Raw genomic sequence first — 17,858 nt, 5'->3', positions numbered from 1 at the left:
TTGGAAAAAATGATTTTTCACAGAAGAGGTGCTCTGATGTTCTGAAAGAGGAAGGGATTCAGTAACCATCCAAGCAGTCAAGACAAGAAGGATGTGCCAGGTGTTACTGACCAGCTGGAAGTGGGTGACTCCAATGGCGCACTTCTCATTCATATCCTTCTGGTGTTTGTTCTGTATGAGACACTCCATCAAGTCTCCAGAGTCTATCTGGTTATCTGCTACATCCTGGGGAAGGTAGTGCACATTTACACTTCATTTGTAACCATTAGTAAACAAAGCCTGCACCCCAGCCCATAAAAAAATGCAAACGAGATTGATTCTAGAGCCTTTACAAATAAGACACATCACAAATTATGTCAAAATAAGTCTGAGACATTACAAAGGATCAACACTCAGGGGAATAAAATTTACGCAGCAAGTTGCCCTCCCTGCGTGAAGCTCCAACAAGAACATGTACTATGCAGGTCTTTTAACTCCTTTCCTTATATGATGCTGGCAGCTGGCTTTAGGGATAATATCTAACATTGTCTGCTGATTGTCAGATCCTTATGGTTCCTGGGTGTGTTTCAATCCCACAATTTAGGTAGTTCCGTAAGTGACTAAAAGTAATAAAGTAACGGAATTCCCTCAACATCAGGTACAAGGAGAGAGCTGGAAGGGGAAACCACGTTATTGTTAACAAATCCTGGCTGTATGTATCAGAAGCAATTCAGCCCTACTAATGGGGCTTCCCCCTCCCCTCTTTCCTTACAAAGGGCATCTCAGCAAGTGCTGTTAACCAACGATCTGGTCACCTACGAGGGGTAAGCAAAAAAGGTTTCCCAGGATGGTGGCCCCTCTTGATGTTTACATTTTCAACTTTAACTGGTGAAAGTTGGTTATCACTTCGGAGCAATGTGAGCTGAAGACAGAGATGAGTTCAATACACGTGGGAGCCAGAGCCCCAGTGAAATTGGTTCTGTTTCTAACCCTTGTTCCTCTAGACATCACTTACGTGGCAAAAGTTCTGAATTATGGGCTCGCAGGCTCTCATCAGCAAGGCTTCTATTTGAATATCCTGCAGAAGATTAAAATATCAGTAATTCTGCTTTAGAAAGAGCCAGGGGTGGGGGAGGAGCAGTTTCTTTCTCTGAATCAGTATCATCTGATGGGTAAATATTCCAATATGTACATTTGGAAACTATTCCAGTAGTTCGGTTATATGGCTCCAGCACAGACAGAACAGCAGTTCTACGTTACTCCTCTAATGCTCCTTCATTATACTTTGAAAGGCAAGTTTTCTAGAGGCAGATTCCCCTCATGCTTGAGCAAGAGAGAAGACAGAAGTAAGAACTGTGGGGAGAAAAAAACATTTAAAAATAATATTAGAGGGGGCTTCCCTGGTGGCGCAGTGGTTGAGAATCCGCCTGCCAATGCAGGGGACACGGGTTCGAGCCCTGGTCCGGGAAGATCCCACATGCCGCGGAGCAACTAGGCCCGTGAGCCACAACTACTGAGCCTGCGCGTCTGGAGCCTGTGCTCCGCAACAAGAGAGGCCGCGATAGTGAGAGGCCCGCGCACCGCGATGAAGAGTGGCCCCCGCTCGCCGCAACTAGAGAAAGCCCTCGCACAGAAACGAAGACCCAACACAGCCATAAATAAATAAATAATGTTTTAAAAAAAAGTCTATGAGAGGACTTAACCCACAGTCTCCCTCCCTTCTCCGTCTAAAAAAATAAAAATAATAATAATAATAATAATAATAATATTAGAGTATAAACAACTCTACCCCAATAAAAAATAAATAAAATAAAATAAAAAATAAACATAAAAATAATATTAGAGTATGTAAAGCCTTTGGAATTTTTCCCCAAAGCTAAGCAGTTCAAAATGAAAACAGGAGCAACTGACATCTATCATCCTGTCCTCGAACCAGACGACAAACTACTACCTCTCAGGAACACACGCCAACTGCCTTCAGAGTAACTGCTGTGCAGCATCAGCTGCTGAAACAATATCTTCCTTTAAAGAGTTACACACCCCAGAAGATCCTCATCAGCCCTCAAGGACAACGAGAATGAGACAGGAGATGACACAAGATAAAAGAAGGCAATGCATTTTTGAAAAATAGAAAGAAAAAAAGACCCTAAGAAATGTAATTTTATGTATTGCCTATTTTGACAACTTAAATAGCTCTAAAAGGCTTATTAAAAAAAATAGCTATTCCCTGTTTCCCTGATTTCTGGCCCTACAAGACAATTCTCACATTTTAACTGCCCCCCCCAATACTCTCTGTATTTCAAACAGTATGCCTATGCTTATGAGGTTTCTTTTTAATCTCATTTTTTGTACTTTAGTGAGTTTTAGGATGGAACAGGTATAAACATGGAATAATATTCAATCTTCCATGTTTAACTGCAAATCCCAGGCTTTTATTTTATTTCAGTGGACACACAAACATTACCAAATGGGGACTTCCCTGGTGGCACGGTGGTTAAGAATCCACCTGCCAATGGGAGGGAACACAGGTTCGATCCATGGTCGGGGAAGATCCCACATGCCGCGGAGCAACTAAGCCCGTGAGCCACAACTACTGAGCCTGTGCTCCAGAGACCGCGAGCCGCAACTACTGAGCCCACACGCCTAGAGCCCGTGCTCCACAACAAGAGAAGCCACCACAATGTGAAGCCTGTGCACCACAACCAAGAGTAGCCCCTGCTCGCCTCAACTAGAGAAAGCCCACGCGCAGCAAAGAAGACCCAATGCAGCCATAAATAAATAAATTAGTTAAAAAAACAAAACAAAAAAACATTACCAAATGACCTAATTGAAAGAGCTAAGGATGACAGAATAGGAATGCTTGGACTATTCTTGAATGTGATTAAGGGATTTGAAGTATAGCTGTTATCTTTTCTTAAAGGGGGAAAAAAGATTGGTCTTGTCACTGTGATAATTCTAATTTATGAAGAAAACCGAAGGGCTAAATGCAGTGTTTAGCTACAGAAATGAGGAAAGGGGTTCAAGAAGCATCACGATATTCTTCTTTAAAAAGCAAACAGAGAATCTGACAAGGTTTCTTTTGTTCTACAGGGAATCTGAACTCTCAAGAGTCTCGAAACAAAAGAACTAAGAAGAAAAGAAAGGCTGCTGACAGGGCACTCTCCTTCCATGAGCTGCAAACTGCTTACCTCGGATTCTAACTCAGTGAGGTTGCCGACTATATCTCTGCACTCTACAGCCAAGTCATCAAGATGATCCTGGAGGCATTCAAGCTCCTGCAAATAAAAAGGCACTCTCTTAGCATTTGTCAATTATACAAATAATCAAGGGTAGATGAGATACCAGTGTCCACTTCCTTTTCAGTGGTCTTCCTTTTCTTTTCTTTTAAACAACTTCACTGAACAGAATGCTAGAGCTTTATTTGAGTCCCCAAACTGGGATTTTTGAAAAGATAATTATTTGATGTGTCAGGGTGGTTAAGAGGGTCAAGGGGGTACAACAGCCATGCAAATCCTCCAGACGGCCAAACTGATAAGTCCAACAAGAATCAATGTTCAGGTGTCCTCAGAGTCTAAAAATCTTATCAGGCCTTTACTCCATTCTGTCAGCACCCTGCTAACCTGCATTTTGATAATGATCATTGGACAAAATATTCACAGTGAAAGATATGGCATATTCTATGACTCTTCGTGGGCCAGTAGGTTGGGACCCAGTTTCAGGGTCTGAAACACAGTAGAGAGTTGATAGCTCCTGCAAATCAATCTGGGATTCTAACCCTAACCCACATAAAAGGATCCTCTGAGGGTAACTGCAAAACAAGCGAGCACACTAGGGTTTGAGTATCTAAAAGCTATCTCACCTGGGCTTTGGAAACTGAGCTAGAGTTACCTTGTAACATCAGTCTATTGCTATTCCTTTTAGAGACTTAGAGGTTTTAAGTTTTATATTAGCTTACTTTCCCAAAGAACATGAACAGCTATTTCTCAGCAAAGGGCTCTGTTAAAGGATCAAGTTTAACTTACTACTCTGCAAGAATCTCTGTTTCAGAATTAGAATGGGAAGCGAGGAGAAGGATTGTGGGAATTATACAAGAGCCAGAAAGGGAGTGTGGAGGGGGGGACCCTAAAGGAAAATGCATACAACTTTTGGAGGAGATAAATGGCTAAGGGAAAAATTCCACTCATGGACTCCTTTCCTAAGTTTAGCTTCACAGTGATGGGCTGTAATGTAGTGCAGCCTTCTCACTGTTACTTTACAGGGGGTATGAAAGGAAACTGTTTCATGGGATTCCATATGACCATATCCCTTGTTTCATTAGACAGAGGCAACAGAAAGCTAAACTATATGGCATTTCCTAACAATAAACTCGACAGAACTGTAGTAGGCCCAGGAAACAGACTGCTGAAAATGATATTCCCGGGCCCAACAGATCTGAGTAGGCATCATGTTGCTTTTAAAAAATGTGCAATTCCTGCACGTGTGACTTTCATTAGTTTAATCCCAGAGGGTGTTTTGGAGTGGTACAAATGGAACCGCTCATGCCTCCTTCTAGTATTAATGGGGCTTTAAATAAGTAGCTATTCCTCACTGCATGGTTCCTCTGCCTTGATCTAAAAGACAAGCTACCTTCCCACCTAATTTGCTAGAATGCAACAACATATCTTTTTTTTTTTTTTTTAACTAGGCACAAAATCCTAAGAAACCATTTATAGCATGCACATTAATTCTTGGGGCTGCTCCTTCTCTACACTTTCCTGTACGGAGAGGTTATAATAAAATGGAACAAATGCCTGGCTAGGATTAGACCTGAGCTCTAGGTAAGTAAGTCAATACCCTTCATTCCTCTGAGCCTCAACTGTATCAATTACTAAATGGAAAAAATAATGCCATTCCTACATCTCTTCTAGGACTGTCGTAGGGCAAGCATACTATTCATGCATATCAGTATTCGCATATCGATGTATATATTTATACTCTGCCTTCCCTCAAAAGGACCTAATGTAGCTTACAAAAATGAGAAAAGAAAAAAAAAAAAGGCAAGATAAAATCAATCAAAAATGAGTAAAAAAGAGAAAAGAGAAAGAAAATATGTTAAGGAAAGTGGAATGAAGCCGGTAGTAAGTTAGTACACAAAATGCCTACCACAAAATCTAATACACCTGCTAGAGGCAGGCCATAGCAGGTGTATTATCTTTGGCTCGAGGCTTTTTAAGAGGCAGCACAAAGAGGGAAAACAATCAATTACAAAACATAATAACCATAACATTGAAACAAACTAACTGCTTTGGAAAAGTACAATTATAGAGACCAAAGAGAACATTTTCCTCAGGATTTCTTATACGAAGAACACTGAATAATATAGCAAATCACACACCTGTGAAGTTGATGGAGATGGATTTTATGGTGTTTGTAGTCTATATAAAATGTTAATCATGAACATTATTATTATTACTACACCATAAATAGGTAGCTTTGTCACCTACCTGTCCAGTCTCTGTTTTTTCACTGCACCATTTCCCCAGATCAATCAGGCACTTATCCTGAAGGGCAGGATCCAGCTTAACGTCCATGGCACGCTGGTGTAGGATCCTCTGGACTTCAGCTCGGCATTCCCGTGACAGCTACATGAGAAATAATAAGCAAAATACTTCAAAGGTACCAAAACCAAAACCAAAACCAAAAGACACTAGATAGAACAAATCCATTGTCAGGAAACTAACAAATAACTTTACAGTTATTTGAACCGAACTTTATACCTCGAATCTCTTCCAGAATAAAAATTAAATGTTCTAGGATGCTTCTAAACACCTTTATCTCTAGGAATGCGATTATAAATACATTCAGCATTTTCTAATATACTGTATGAAACAATATTCTTTTCTCAGAGTATCCTGATAAAGGTGAATTAGGACTGAATCACTATGCTGTACACCTGAAACTAATATAATATTGTAAATCAACTATATGTCAATTAAAAAATGAACTGGATTTGTTCAGATGAGGTAGACAGTTTTTTGTTTAGGAAAATTAATTTGCCACTACTCTATGAATGTAGAGTGGAATGCTGGGTCTGATTCAAGAGAGAATAAACACTTGGGTGAGGAGAACTGAGTTCAAATTTACCTAAACTCGGAACAAGCAGGTGAGAGTTACTTCAGGTAATAACCAGACTCTTCTAGATAAGTTAATGAGAATTAGCAGAGGGTCAAACAGATGAAAACTAATATTTTGGGGAGAGTTGTGAGAAAGCTGTCATTGACAGGTACAGTCAGTCTCTCCTCCTAAAAGAGCCAACACATCTGGAGGGAGGTATGGTGGGGATAGAGAGTAACTGCTTAATCGGCATAGGAGTTTCCTTTCGGAGACATGGAAATATTTTGGAAGTAGATAGAGGTGGTGGTTGCACAACTTTGTGAATGTACTAAATGCCACTGAGTTTTTCCTTCTAAAATGATTAACTTTATGTTATGTGACTTTAACCTCGATTTTTAAAAGAAGCCTATTTTTTAAAAGGACAGCATACCAGATTCCAACTCTTTCTTTATTTACAAAGACAAGGAACCTCCTACTATAGTGACTACCAAGATGCTAGGATTTAGGAGTTCCTGTGATTAATGACCGGCTCATTATACGAAGAAAAAAGTAACAACAAATTTCCATATTTTCTTACATAGCAATATAAAAACTGGGTTAATACTGCAGTAACTAAAGTATGACATTTCTTTCTGTCTGAGTCTCCTCATTCTGAATCCTAAACGGTCAGACTTTTGCATTAAGCTCAGAAGGGGTATTTGCAAACATGCCTGTGAAATAATACCATCTATATTTTCTGTAACAAATGCAGGGCTGAAATGCAATAGAGTATCTCAGAAGGCTTAAAAAGGCCACCCTGGAGAGCAAGCAGCATGTCAGTATGGGATCAGAAGGCAACAAATGTTACCTGAGAGCCAAGCAGACACAAATATCCCAACAAGAGGCAGTACTCAGGGCAGACAAATACCAAGAGAGCGGGGCGTGGAGGGTGTAGCTCCAACGAGTGTGCTGTCTGAGGGGCCTCACCAATACATGCAGTATGGGCTCTGCTGCCAAGGGCAGAAGCCTAAGAACCGTTTACACCTTGGCTAAGAGCTTCCAACGGATCTTTAACGCTAAATACAGTTAGGGTAGTGGCATTTGTCTACTTGTGATTTAGATTTTGGTAATTTTAAGAAAAACTGGAAATGTCCCCTCATTTTGTTAAAAACATAAAATCAGATGGAAAGAAGCTGGTAGAACAATTCTATGTACACTCACTGAATGAAGAAGCTTCTACTAGTGCAGCAACCCCTCCCCGCCAGATATACTAACAAAGTTTTCCTAGGATGATAGGAATCACAACAATTCACAGCAAACGAATTAAATGATGACAGGAAGAAATGAAGTCAATATTGAGTGCATACCCTCCTGCCCTGTTCCTCAGTGCGGTAGGCGTGTCGGTATAAGCAAGAGAACACAGCTCCAGGAGGCATAAGTTCACTGGTTTCATTCCAACCGTGGGTGTGGCAAAGACGAGATGCATCTCCCTGGCATTTGCGGTATAAGACAGGGTCCAGCCTATAAGGTTAAGAGTTAAGAGATAACCACTCTTACTATACCTTTCCTCCCAAGACATACTAAGGGTTTCTGCAAGGTGCTTGTTTGGGTACCCGTTGACCATCACTTCTAGGGTAGTGGAGACAGCAGGTAAGCACAAGTACGTTCCTGAATTTTGTTCTTCATGAACACACAGTGGTCAATGTGTAGAAGTTTGTTAATCCTTAATATAGAAGATTTAAGTTCTGCCTCAAAGATGGTATCTTCGCAATGTGAGGCACACAGCATTACAATAACAGACTCAGCATTAACGTGCCCTAGCTGAAATGAGACAAGGGTTGTAGCAATCACCAGGCAATTCACAACTTTTACTCAGTACTTCTTCTGTGAGTAAAAGTCAATCTCACCTGATACACTAGGTTCATTAAGATCAGGAAAGGACAAGATAAACAGTCTCCTCCTCAAGTTCTTTTCTAGTAAAACTGTTCCAGTTCTTCTTCCCATGCAAGGTAAGGCAGTTATATTTTTAGTTTACCTGAACATGCTTATCAATTAAAAAAACGTGACATTTAACTTTGACTCTGGAGACAGTGGATTAGGTGATGAGCCTCCTGCCTCTCCAAATCAGACCAATGGATACTTCATTCTGTCTACATTATATTATCAACTTTGGGGGAGGGCTACTTAATGGGAGGAAGAAGGCTAATATTTAAGGAGCTTTAAAAATTGTGAAGCATCTTTTGATCATGGATGAAGGAATTACAGAAGAGGAAAAACATAATTTTTCAAGGTAATAAACTCAGTAAACACTCTGTTATTTCGGTTTAGATAGCCAGAGTAAGCACAGGGAAACTCCCACCCAAGTTTCTGAAGTCCTTTCAAGAGTTAACTTGAGGAAACAAAACAGACACACTGAGTCTTCAAGTAATCTCTTTCCAGTAAAGTATGGGGGTAAAACATGTATTAATCACCAGAAAAATAATTAATGACCAAAGTACAGTGGCTTAAAACAATCAGGAAGCAGATGAACTTGGGAGGCAGGAGGAACAGCCTGGTCTGGAGGTGGGAAGAGAAAATAAGACATGGAAAGAGGGAGGGATTGCAGCCAATAAACAGTTATTCTGACCATAAGAGATGTACTTCTATTTCATCTACCTCCCCCTTTTTTCTGGCTAACAGGATGAGAAGAGAATCAAGTTGTCATTTATTGAGAAGAGCTTCTTAAGACAGAATAAATTCAATAACTTTGAATAGTAAAAGAAATAAAGCAAACTCCCATACCCAGGACAAATCAATAAAAATAAAAATCACTATAAGAGACATATCTGAAGATGCTTCCGCTGCCCCACAGCTGCCCAAGTTCTTTCTAGATAGACGTTTGTGGTATCAGAAACACTTGATGCTGACTTTCAATGTAGCAGTTACTGGGGACACTTGGGAATAGACCTGCAGGGGCTGTCTCTGCTTTTAGATACTGTTCTGAAAGCAAGAAAGAGGTTTTTCTGGAGATCAGAGTGTCAGCTATCCCACAACTTAACAAAAACAAATTACTACGGATTATTTTTTAAAAATACAAGGGATAGTGACTATACAGGAGAACAGGCTGAGGCTTACCTTTACCATGGCTTCGAAATACTCACTTCCAGTGCTTAAGACTCTGTGCTTCCAATGCAGGGGGCACAGGTTCGATCCCTGGTCAGGGAACTAGGATCTCACATGCCGCGTGGCCAAAAAAAACCCCAAACCAAACAAAACAAAATACTCACTTCCAATCACGGGAGATGAAATATTGCAGCTCTAAGAGACGGTGTTCACAATCTTCCACCATTTTTTCTGTGTATAAATGTTCCATCAGGCACGAGAGGATCCTGGGCATAAAACAGGGGTGAAATTGTAACTAGAGAAAGTTGTGACAATGGATTCAGAACTCTCACACCAGTATTGCTTGGTCTGTAGAAAAAGCCATTTAGCTATTTTCCTAGTGCAATCAGGGACTTACTTTCCTGAGAAGCACTCAACCTAACAGTGCTCATGCCTTCTATCAACTTCAGAGCCACTTAGCACTTAGGACTCAGCTTACACAAGAGCTGTGTGCAGCTGCTTTATATTTAACCATTTATTATGAGAAACTTCCAACCATACAAAAGTAGAGAATCATATAATATCCATCTTCCCTTCCCATAGCTTTATCAACCTATGGCCAAGTTTGTTTTAACCCTAAACCCGCCTTGCTAATATTTTGAAATAAATCCCAGATACTCCATCATTTCATTTGTAGATATTATACTTCAGCATGTTTCTCTATAATATGAAAACATAATACCATTAGCCACTAAAGAAATTAATCTAAAAATCCTTAATATCATGAAATATCCTGTCAGCTTTCAAATTTTTCCAATTATCTCATGCCTTTTCACATGTTTGTTCAAAGTAGGACCCAGAAAAGGTCCATAACCTGCATTTAATTAACAGTATCTCAAATCTATTTAATCTGTAGCAGTTCCCTCCTTCCTCCCTCTCCCCTGCCCCCTTAATAGTTGACACAGTTATTTTCATATTGGTAAATAGTCTTAATCAGTCTTAAGAGTGTTTGTCTACCTCCACCAACCATACAAAGAGCTTCAAGGAAGAAGACCTTTTTTTTAGCCTCCTACCACAGCATGAACAGCTGGAGTATATGCACAGCAGAATGATGAGAAACATCGACTGCATTTGTTTCACACAGTTGGGTACTGCCGGCTGCAGGCTATAAAGATTTTTGCAGAATGGAAAACCTGTTCTTACTTGCAACCTGGTTTTAAGAGCTGTTTGCACATCATATGGAATAAAACCAATACATGAGACTCAAATGCTTTATTATAGCATTTTACAGCTTTCCTAGATCTTGGATATAACTTCAGAGTTCATTTTGTCCATGATTACCCCCTCCAACCACCACATTTTGTGTTTTATTTCAATTATAATTAATTACTCTCTAATAATTATCAAGTTGCCAATGTATATGAGACAATATACAAATAGGATGAAAAGTACAGAGCCAAAACATGTTTCATTTTATCCTGAGAGTTCTTCTCGCTGGTTTTTATTTGACCATTAAGTAGGATTATTCAGTGACCTAATGTCTAGGACTGTATATGCTCAGTCACTGTCAACAAACATCATCACGATGCTAGGTCTAGGTTCTCTACATCATGGATGAGGCAGAACCCAAGTCTCAATCCCAATACTAGTTTTAACAAAAGCTGGTATGTGTTCCTGCTTAACAAAATTTCAGTTAAGTTGTTAAACCGTCGGAAAGTCATTTGGGGATATATTCCCCAGGCTGCACTGCCAAATACAATACAATACCACAAATAAGATAACCTACATCGGGTCTCCGGATCTTATGTGTTTGCAGGCTGTCTGTATTACAGATTCACAAGCTTCATTCAAAGCTCTATCAATGCGGTAATCTGCACCAGGGTCAGTCTCCTGAATCAGTGTTTGAAGCTGGATTAAAAAAAATTAAGAAGGAAGAAAGAAAGTCACTTATACATCTAGGATGAGCAATGTCATGTCTTCAATCAGTTCTCAGTCTGGTATATCACAATGTACTCTTAACAAGGTACTACAATTGTCACTGGCCAAGCTCAACAGCTCTTGTCAAATACTTTCCAACTAGTTCCTCTACTTTGCAAGTTTTTCTGTTTAACTCGTTGTAGGTATAGCTTGCCTACTTGTCTGAACCATCCCTGGATGTGTGCAAAACAAGAGGACCTTACAATATAAAAGCTGCCTCTTTCCTCACATCTGTTAATCAAATTACTAAATCTGACACTCAGTGCCAAGCCAGAGTTGAGTGGAGAAGAGTAAACAGAAGACATTTCCAGTTAGAGATCTAATTTGGTCTTAAAAATCTAGAATTTGAATTTTGCTGCAAAGACAATGGCATAAAACAAGTATACTCTGCTTTATTAAAAAGAGATGTGAGACTTCAGTTGCAAGAAATACCAATTACAAAAACCAAGAATATAATATTACTTACAATTTCCTATTTTTCCTCAACTATTTTTTATATAACCAAGAGATAAACCAGAGCTTGTTCATTACAAGTAATACAGAAAAATACTTGTCATTATGCAGTTGAAAATGAGGATATATTCTTTAACATTTACTTTTGCTTGCTCCACACTCTGTCATAGAATAAAGTGAAAGCATGAGAAGATGTGCCTCAGATTATTTTTTCCTGTCTGAGGAGAAAGCAGTCGGGGCACAGATGAAAAAGCTCTAAATTAAGGATGAGAAAACCTGAGTTCTATTAATAGTTCTGTCTCTGCCAGATACTAGCTTTGAGAACAAAGGCAAGCTGATTAACCTCTAAGTTCCAGTTTCTTTAACTGCAAAGAATTATAAGGAAGAATAATATATAGAAGGTTGTGTAAGCTGCAAAGCATTTTACAGATGTAAAAGATCGTTATTAGTACAGATGGGTAGCAGATGGTGTTTGGGGTGGGAATCTTAAATAACACAAAGCAAATTTGAAAACTACGGTCCTTCTGGTTGGGGTTCCTTTTGTTCCAAGTTAAAGAATTGGAGCCCTTTTTGTGTCATTGATTTAGCCTCTGTAGGAGCCTTCTCTGATCCTCATACATTTGACCTACAATCCTATAGAGGCTCATATGAAAGCACTGACCCCATCACATACTTGATTAGAGAACAAAGATCAAAAGAAAATCCCAATTCTGTCTCTCCTAAAAGAAGTCAACAATCAAGATGAGAGAAGTATGAAAGATATCTAATATTCTGGGATGGAACTTATTTATACCAATTCTTGGCGCAATTTGGGGAAGCTTCAAAATGCAGTGGTTAGTTAGTAGGAAGCTTACTACTACTGTCAAATGACTACCAATTTTAATTTGCTGACAAAGACCAAAATATTTACTTCTTTTTCTGAGGGACATTATAAGCATCATGGGAGTCTGGAAGTTTCTCTAAGAACTTATCAGTTAAATATCCATGACTGACAGGCAAACTTTGAGAATTCTCCGTGCATGTACCAGACTGCAGGTTCTAAAAGAAGACAATGAATGCCCTACAGACTCTAGGAGGTTAAAGGCTCAAGGGATCACTGCTACTCTGGAATCCAGTGACAGCGGTGTGGGAAATAAACACTAAGTACGTGAACTATTACATGATTATACATCTATTCCTGCCCCGATTGCTTAGGAAAACGTGAGAAAATGCTTCCAAAAAATTAGTCTAGAGACTGCTCTAAGGCAGTCTCCTTAGCCTAGGAGAGACTGGGCCCAGATTTGTTCAGCCATAACTGAAAAGAATTTAAGTTCATGATCACAGTGTATTTGGAAGAGTATATACTCATTAAGATAATAATTATTCTTATGCTTCACTATTTATTCGCTTTACTATTTGTTGAGAGATCACTAAATCAAAGCACCACCAAGCAGAGAACAAGGGAAAATTAATGGTCAACCACAGACCAATATGGAAGTCTACTGTATCAAGGAAAGAAACTTTGAAAAGCAAATTATCACAAAACATTCCTCCATTTGACTGAGGATGGATAATGAAGTAGAAGACTAAGGAAAACTTTCTCCCTTTGGATCACCTATCTTCAATTTTTGTGAGCAAAGGCTAAAGACCACAGGTCCGTGAAAAACAAAATGAAGTGTTTCTTGCCCACTTAGCTAAACTTAATGTGGACAAAACCACGTATTTTACCTTTTGAGGCTAACCTCTAGGTTTGGAAGCACTTTTCTTTTGGGCACAAAGCATGAGCTGGGTGCTATTTATTTCTCTCTCAACAAGCTAAATTTCAAAAAGCCCTGGAGGTAAACTAGATGCTTCCAAGTAAAATCAAACTAATTTCTTTTTTCTGTACACCTTAGTACAAAGTGTAGCCTCAGTAAAAATATAAGTTTATTCCTGACCACCACCCTCCCCTTTGCATGCTGCATTAAGGATGAAATGTCTTGATGTGTTCTTGGTCTGGGGCCCAGGCACACACATTGTCACAGAAGTTTCCCAGGACAATCACCAGCAAAGACTGCTCCTGAGGAACTACATCCAGAAGTCTTCCTTCTAGCTAGGCTTGGCGTTCTGGAGAAGAGGTGACATTTGTCTAGTTTTCCCACTACGGGATGTGTACGTTACTGTCCACTCGGGTCAGGGTGAGTAATAGAAGCTAAGATGAAATTTTACTCCACGTCAAAATTCTATGGAAATTTTGTGTTTCAGACTGTAAAATTCTGATTTTACCTGATTAGCAGGAAAATCAAATTCAATTAAAATATTCAGTTTTTAATAAAGAATGCCAACAACAAAAACAAGAGACTAATGAATTGCAGTTTTCTAAAGTTTCACTTAGGAGAGAACCTCAACCTTCTAATTTAGAGTATAAGGCTAAACTCTATCTTCTGTGCTTCCTAAAGGAATGTACAGGAAACCACAGAATTCATTGTACAGGATGCCACTGTTACATTTCGTATTGTAAATTGCTCAAAGACTCTTATTCGGTAAAAAGCAATAAACATGGATAATGGTAATGAAACAGATGCACTCTATCTATTATAATATTTTGTTAAATTATATTATGTACCTGATCTATAGTTACTCAACTGTTTATGAACCTTGGATCAAGAACAACTTTATCTTCTCAAGCAAAGCACGCTAATTTTTTCCAACTATCTTTACACAACTGACTGTAGAGTTTGGCGGTAGAGAAAGACAGACCCTCCCATGCACAGCTGCCCTTGTAGAACAAGAAAAGATGGTGGGATTTTGAAAACGACATGCTTTCTTGATCCTTCAGGCCAGGAATTCATGCCATGCTGCATATCAGTAGTACGAAGAGAATCTTAGAAAGTTTCAATTCATTTCAGCTCTCTTTCAGCCTCAACTCAATCAAACGTGGTGCGAGAGGCACATTCTCTTTTGCTGGAAGATCTTTTCTAATTTACCAGAACCTGGTTTGCCTTAGTAAATACAATCTAGCCAGATACCTCTTCTTTAAACACTCCAGTAAACAATGCATTTCATCTATTTCTTTAAGTTTACTGTATAGCTTTTTCTATTTATTATGAGCTCAGACTTCTGCTCTGCAGCAAATTCCACGTTTTTACTCTGATACGCCTGAAGAAACAATATTTTGTGTCTAGTTCTTAATACCTAAGGTTCACTGTGATGTCACAAATGATCCAGATAAATAAGCTGGGACAGTGTCAGGAAGAGGCTCCTCGGCTGATAAAATGTAACATTAAAAATGGCAGTGGAAAATCTGTCCTTACCGCTTGCTGGCAGTTCATTCCAAGGTTCCCTTTCTCCCCCCGAACTACTTTCATCAGACAATGCAGGGTTCGCCCTTTTCGATGCAATCCGGAACAGTGGTGTTCAATCTCCCCCCGACAGCTCAGGATGATCTCAGGGCTCAAAGAAAAGTCTTCCATCAACATGCGGCGGTAATCTAACATTTCGCCCTGGCACTCACTGCTCACTTGCCGCCCTGTTAGGATTTAAGTCACAACATTATGGATGGTGAGCTACAGGATCAGATATTACCACATATTAAAAGTACAAGTTTTCCCCTAGAATATACCAGTCACACTATTATCTAGACTGAAAAGCAGAGAATTTAGCAAAAGCTTTATCAGCATAAAATGAGTTTAATACTCCAAAGACTAGGGTTTACCTTGTCAGTGTTCTGCCTTATACAGAATTTTATACTACTGAACTAGTAATGCATATGTTTTGCCAACAGAAGTCTTATCAATAAGATAACTACTGGGGTAAAAATGAAAGCCAGGAAAATCCCTACTGGCTTACACCCTTTAAGCTTGCGGAAAAATCTTCACTTCAAATACTCACTACAGCTCCCCAACTCTTCTTTGAGCTGTCAATGCCATCTGGGAAAACTTATGAAATTAAAAAAAAACAAACAGCTTTGCTGAGGTATAACTGACATATAATAAACTACACTTTTAAAACATACAATTGGATAAGTCTGACATATGTATGCATCAATGAAACCATCACCACAAGCAGGATATCGAACATATAACCATCAACTCCAAAAGCTTCCACGTGTTCCTTTAGAATCCCTCCTTTCCTTTCCTCTCTACCCACTTACCCCATGCCCAGTCAACCACTGATCTGCTTTCTGTGACTACAGATTATTTTACTAGTTTGCATTTTTCAGAAGTTCATATAAATGGAATGATATGCTATGGACTCTTTTTTTTTTTGTCTGACTTCTTTCAGATTTTTTGAGATTCAGTCACAAATCAACAGTGCATTCCTTTTTACTGCTAAGTAATATTATTCCATTTTGTGGCTATACTACAATTCGTTTATCCCTTAAACTGCTGATGGACATTTGGGTTATTTCCAGTTTTGGGCTATTACAAATAAGCTGTTATGAGCATTCATACACAAGAGTTTATATGGATATATGCTTTCATATATCTTGGGTAACCTAGGATTTACACGGCTGGGTCATAAGGTAGATGTATGTGGAACTTTTTAAGAAACTGGCCAACTATTTTCCGAAGTAGCAATTTAAAATTCCCATCAGTAGTGTAGTTCCAGTGCTTTCACATCCTACTAACACTCACATGGTCAGACTTTTTAGTATTAAAAATCTGTATAACTTCTATGAATTATCTGTTCATATCCTTTGGCCATTTATTTGCTGAGTCTTTTTGTGTTTCCTGTTAATTTGCAGTTTAAGGAGATTAACTCTCTATTTTTTAAATACCAAAATTAGATGTTATGCATACTGTTTTATAATATGCTTTTAGTAGTCAACAATCTCCACCTTTACATTTCAAGAAAATTTCATCAAACACCCAGACCATAATCAAAATTCTCCAATTTCCTCCAAAATGTCCTTTGTTTGCATGAATACCAAACATGCATGGTCTCTGGTTGCTATTCCATTGCTTTTAAGCTTAGGAGTCTTTCACTACCCAGATATGAGAAAAAAATTCAACAAAAAGTTCTGAGTTTTATTTAACAACTGATCTTTTTCCACTTAACTTTTTAATCACTAGCCAATTGTCCTAGCATCATTCATTCGACAGCTAGGAATTTCATTTTTACATCCTACAGTCCATGTTAAGAAATGTTCTTTCTGAATGACCCTGACCTTTTATACATCCTTCTTAGTTCCTTTATCAGGGATTGACTTTTGGACTGAACAGACCCTGAGTCTGACCTTATAAGGTAATGCTTCCTTCTTTCACTGTTTAATGTCTTTATATCAACACTGTTGGAATAATAACAGTACTCATCACTTAGCATATGTTACGTGCTATGCCAAAAAACCTCACTCGATCCTCACAGGAACTCCTCAACACAGGTAATAATTTTTGTTTTATAGATAAGAAAAATGAGGTTTGGAGAGATTAAGAAACATAAATAATGGTCCCCAGGCAGTTAGTTTGATGATAGAGGCATCATTTGAAGTCACGTCTCTCTGACCCAAAGCTCATATGCTAAATCATTATGCTTCCCTGACTCTCCTAAAATTGCTGTGTGACATGCATTTTAAAAACTTTAAATTGGATTTGAGAAATATACCTTACTTAAAAAAAGCTGGGATGTAAAGAAAAACAAAATTTAGGGCTGTTGAGTTAAGAGGAAGGGGCTTCAATAAGACTTAGGGATACCAAGCCTAGAGTTCTGCTTACAAAGAAAGGCTCCTGAGTCACAAGGTGCAAGTGTACTCAAAAGAGCCCACATAGGAGGAAACGAACCAAAAAGGAGTGAAAAAGATAAAAAGAAATTAACTCTTACCTCTATGCACAGCTGACTCCAGACACATCAGAAGGTAGGAGAGCCTGGCTTCCCGGGACCGAGGAAGGTTTTCCACGTTGCACCGGTATTTCTTCAAGTCACTCTTACAGGATTTGGCCAATGAATAACTGACTTTATAATCCTGGGCAATCAGCTTTTGGCGGGTTGTTAGTGCTTCTCGACACTGAGGAAAGAGGGCAGCAAGGGAGTTGTGAGACCGCTCAGGAGGCTGAGCCGTTCACATGTACCTCTAAGACAAGCAGAGGCTCATGGCCAAGTACAGTAAACAACTGTAGTAGTTACCAAAATGTCTATGTTTAAGTTTGGTTAAAATTGAGCACAAGTGTGCTGAACTAGTGTAGCAAGAAGTAGGGGTATATGAGCAGGAAAGCCTGGAATTCTATGGTGAATTGCTGATTGTTGCAACAATAGCAACTGTCCAGAACACATAAATATTTGGTAGATTCTAATACATTAACTTGACAAAGTATTCTTTTCCTCTTCAACAATATCCCTAA

At 39.0% G+C, this 17,858-nt stretch overlaps 1 protein-coding gene across 2 annotated transcripts in view; it reads right to left on the bottom strand.

Annotated features, from left to right (window-relative positions):
* Nucleotides 1-17,858, bottom strand: part of GLG1 (golgi glycoprotein 1) — a 154,213-nt gene that overhangs the window by 21,969 nt on the left and 114,386 nt on the right. For both annotated transcript variants that reach the window (XM_061174354.1, XM_061174355.1), the window contains exons 7-15: nucleotides 17,341-17,524; nucleotides 14,835-15,049; nucleotides 10,919-11,040; nucleotides 9,318-9,419; nucleotides 7,419-7,572; nucleotides 5,463-5,600; nucleotides 3,168-3,254; nucleotides 995-1,057; nucleotides 112-225 (exon numbers count right to left, since the gene is read on the bottom strand). In XM_061174354.1, the coding sequence (XP_061030337.1) occupies nucleotides 112-225; nucleotides 995-1,057; nucleotides 3,168-3,254; nucleotides 5,463-5,600; nucleotides 7,419-7,572; nucleotides 9,318-9,419; nucleotides 10,919-11,040; nucleotides 14,835-15,049; nucleotides 17,341-17,524 (1,179 nt within the window). The remainder of the gene's footprint in view (nucleotides 1-111; nucleotides 226-994; nucleotides 1,058-3,167; nucleotides 3,255-5,462; nucleotides 5,601-7,418; nucleotides 7,573-9,317; nucleotides 9,420-10,918; nucleotides 11,041-14,834; nucleotides 15,050-17,340; nucleotides 17,525-17,858) is intronic.

The sequence above is a fragment of the Eubalaena glacialis genome, chromosome 18 (assembly GCF_028564815.1).
Source record: "Eubalaena glacialis isolate mEubGla1 chromosome 18, mEubGla1.1.hap2.+ XY, whole genome shotgun sequence".
NCBI lineage: Eukaryota > Metazoa > Chordata > Mammalia > Artiodactyla > Balaenidae > Eubalaena > Eubalaena glacialis.
Note: the sequence above shows the minus strand (reverse complement) of the source record. Positions and strands in the feature narration are given on the sequence as shown.